Source organism: Orycteropus afer, unplaced genomic scaffold (genome assembly GCF_000298275.1).
Source record: "Orycteropus afer afer isolate SDZICR_OR568_19922 unplaced genomic scaffold, OryAfe1.0 scaffold00310, whole genome shotgun sequence".
NCBI lineage: Eukaryota > Metazoa > Chordata > Mammalia > Tubulidentata > Orycteropodidae > Orycteropus > Orycteropus afer.
In genome coordinates, this window is record NW_006921897.1 from 1,773,538 (window position 1) to 1,777,433 (window position 3,896).

General features: G+C 38.9%; 1 protein-coding gene across 1 annotated transcript in view; it reads left to right on the top strand.

Moving 5' to 3' along the window:
- MCF2 (MCF.2 cell line derived transforming sequence) overlaps positions 1 to 3,896 on the top strand; it is a 92,930-nt gene that overhangs the window by 71,508 nt on the left and 17,526 nt on the right. The window contains exons 21-23 of the mRNA XM_007951728.1: positions 404 to 496; positions 1,813 to 1,891; positions 2,746 to 2,812. Coding sequence (XP_007949919.1) covers positions 404 to 496; positions 1,813 to 1,891; positions 2,746 to 2,812 — 239 coding nt within the window. The remainder of the gene's footprint in view (positions 1 to 403; positions 497 to 1,812; positions 1,892 to 2,745; positions 2,813 to 3,896) is intronic.

Consider the following 3,896-nt stretch of genomic DNA (forward strand, 5'->3'; position numbering starts at 1 on the left):
TGACCTTTCAATTAGTAGAAGAATGCTTAACTGCTTGGCCACAAGGACTCCATGACTTCACACTGATGTTTAATTACTTTCATTTCACCATAATTGGTTTTAATAGTGTGTGGTTTATTTATAACAGAAATCAATCTTAGATGAACTACTTGGATATGCAGATTTGACATTTGTCATGTCAATGGAATGAAGCATGAAATCTGAACTATAAAGTACATAATTCAATGAAAACATTTAAATACTCTTGTCAGTGATTATACTTATCATTTCATACTAGTTGAGTGTAAAATGTGCGTTTTGCCCAAGTGAGCAATTTTGTTTTATTTGGGAGATAAGGTAAATTTAGTATAATTTCATATTCAAAATAAAAATTCTCCTGAAAATATTGACTTCTGTTTTGTAGATGGATGAAGCTGGAATTACTGAATATGTAAAAGGAGACACCCGAAAGTTTGAGATCTGGAACAGCAGGAAGGAAGAAGTTTATATTATCCAGGTTGGCCATTTAAAATCTATACTAGAAGCAATAACCTGCTTTAAGATACAGAAGTCTAAATTTGCAAACAAGAATAATTTTGATCACACCACACACGTTCTCATCCCTTTCGTATGGGCCACTTAAATATCATCTGCATATTATTCTTTGTGATGTATTCAGACTTTGCTCTTAAGTGGTGTATGTATTCTTTAACTTGAGATGTGCCTAGAGTGCTTTCTAGGGCTTTTCATACTCACAACTACACTCATAGGTTTATCAGCTACAGCTGTCCCCATTGAGTTTCTAGAGTCGTTAACAGTTCTGAGGTCCTCTTGTGGGCAGCATTCAAAGGGTTCCCAGTTATCAGATATGGTTGTGACAGTTCAGATGTGATCCCTGTCTCTAAACGTGGTTACAGCCCTAGGCAGCTCTGCTGTCAGAGCCAGCCTGGTTCGGGAAAGGGGAGAGAGATCAGAACACTTCAGGTGATACAGTCATTTCACGAAATATTTGCATCATGACTTGTGACAACTCAATGTACTGTTGTCTGTTTAAAATGCTCAGTATTTCCTTTGTTTGTTTAATTCTGTTCTTGGTGGCTACAATTCATAAAAATATGTTCTCACGATTTGGTTTAGGTATAATATTTCTGGGAGAATATTTTAGGGAGCTGTCACTCTAGCAAGGAGCTCTGGTGGCATGGTGTTTAAAGCATTCACCTGCTAACCAAAAGGTTGGCAGTTTGAACCCACCAGCTGCTCTGTGGGAGAAAGATGAGGCAATGTGTTTCTGTAAAGAATAACAGCCTTGGGAACCCTATGCAGCAATTCTATTCTATCCTATATGGTTGCCATGAATCAGAACCGACTCAATGGCAATGAGATTGGTTTGGTTTTTTCATTGTATCATCTATAACTAAAATTATTCTGTAATAGCTTTTCAAAAACTGTAGAGCTTATATTATTTTACCAAAATTAAACATAAAAATATTTACACTTCTAAACGAACCCTCCTGCAAAGAAAAAAAAAACAGTGAAATTATATATTACATGTTCTCTGTATTATTATTCCATTACTTATTATTCCATTATTTAAGGGCCAGTTCAAAATGTTTTTGACTGTATTTCATCTAATCTAATTCCTTGCTTCTTAGAAATTTTGAGTCAAAAGACTAGAATTTGAGTATGGGGTTATAGTGAGTGTATCATGTGTGATAGGCTCATTGACAGTTGTGGCAGTTCAGATGTGATCCCTGTCTCTAAATGTGGTTACAGCCCTAGGCAGCTCTTAAAGCATACTCTTAAAAAGCATCGCCTCCCTTTTTATTTATTTAGGCTCCAAATACAGATGTGAAGATGTCATGGTTAAAAGAAATAAGAGCTATTTTGTTGAAGCAACAGGAACTTATGGCAGGTAAATTCAGGCATGTACTATTCAGGATAAGTAGTACAGTAACAGCTCTGGCTCATATTTGGTGGTAATGTTTACAGGGAATGGAGCTAATATTTATAGGCAGTCCCCAGGTTGTGAACAAGATCCATTTTTGGCTGTGTCTTTAAGTCTTTAAATGGAATTTGTAAATGAGTCAGACCAGGTGCTATTATATTTTAACCAGGTGTTATTTAGCCTTACTTTACTGCAAGAAAAGGCTCAAAGCCTTTTCAATGATCTAAAAACTTTATTTGCAACAAGTGAAGGTGATTGTGGTAAAGAATTTATTACAAGTAAGGGTTGATTCAATCATTTCAAATTTACATAATATTAAAGGGCAAGTAGGAATTATCTGTAAGTTTGTAACCTGGGGACTGTTTGTACTTTATATATTTATAATGATGAAAGGCTTTGTTAAACAAATTAGTAGTGAGAGCAAGATTTGGGAGGTTGTTTAAATGGTTTTGGAGAATAAACTTTACATTAGAAAATGATTTCTCATGCTGGAGAAGCAGTTGAGAAGCAATGTAGCCAACTGACTATGTTAATTCCAAGTCCTTCTTATGTGGCAACTCTGCTTAAGGTCTCCAGTAATCATGGCTTAGTAGTCCAACTTCTAGTTCTAAACTTGAATTTCTGGACTAAAATATTACATGGTTCTGACCACTCTCAAACTCCAAATTCAAACTAGCCTTCTCTCTGGTTATTTTGGACAGGGAAGGTTACCTTAATGGGAATGCTGGTGGTGGTGGTGGGTGTGTAAGTCACTGGCCTTCAAAGAAGTAACAAGAATGGCTTCTGAAGGATGCTTAACTAAGCTTCATTGTATTTCACAGTTAAAAAAAGAGACCAGCGGAATCCGGTACCAGGCGAGGATCAGCTTTCTCATCAGCAGAATGATGAGTAAGTGATTTCTCTCTAAGAAATATCATTCCTCAATCTTCTGTTTTCCATATATAACATGAAACAACGTGATTGAAGTATTTCTGACAAACACCACCCACCATTTTAGCAATAAAACTCTATAAACGTGTCATTTTCTTAGTTCTAGCCTTATACTTGGAGGCTGGTAGTCCCTAACGGTTATCTGTTGCTTACCCAATAGCTTGAGCTGGTTTTTAAACAAGATTGGTTCTCAGAATATCCTGGCCATGAGTTGCATGTGAAGTAAAGGTGGCTGCAATCAGGGCTTTCTCTTCTAAGCACTTTTGGTCACTTTCCATCTGACTGGAGAAGAATTGTGTGAATATTGGGACAGAGCAGATGAAGGACTGGCAATGCTACTGGCTCAGTGCTCAGAGCCTGGTGCCCCCTTGATGGAAACCTATTGCTGGGGATTTGGCCTTTCTTTCTGCATCGCTACTGTGGGGGTGATAATCCTGGGAGGAACTGTCCCTGGTCACAAAGATGAACTCCTGGAGGAAGGTGGCAGTCCTTCAGAACAGCTTTTCTGCTGGTTTAGAGCTGTGGTGTTTATATTCTCCCTCTGTTGTTAGCTGCTGTTGAGTTGACTCTGACCCACAGTGACCCCATGCACTACAGGATGAAACTCTGCGCGGTCCTGCCCGCCCCCGTGCTCTGTGGTGTATTGGGGGCTTTTGCAAATTCTTTGGCGGATTTTCAGAAGGAGATTGCGAGGCCTTTCTTCTTGGCCTAGAAGCTCCACCGAAACCTGCTTAGGATCATGGTAACGCTGATGCGTCCACTGGCACTGATGTGTGGCTACACGTCAGCTGCATTGGCCAGGAGGAACCCAGATCTCCCACGTGGACCATAACAATTCTACTAGTTATTATGATGATGATGGTTTTACTTTGGCAGTGTCCCTTCCCCTCCCACTCCTGATAACCAGCAAAGAACAATTCTACTATTGAACGACCAGCGTCCACTCCATTTTGCCACTAGGGATTCTAAAAGGTGAAGTTTCCATACAACACGTATATGCAGAAAGAATGCCCACACTGATTCTAAAGTCTTGGCACACAAA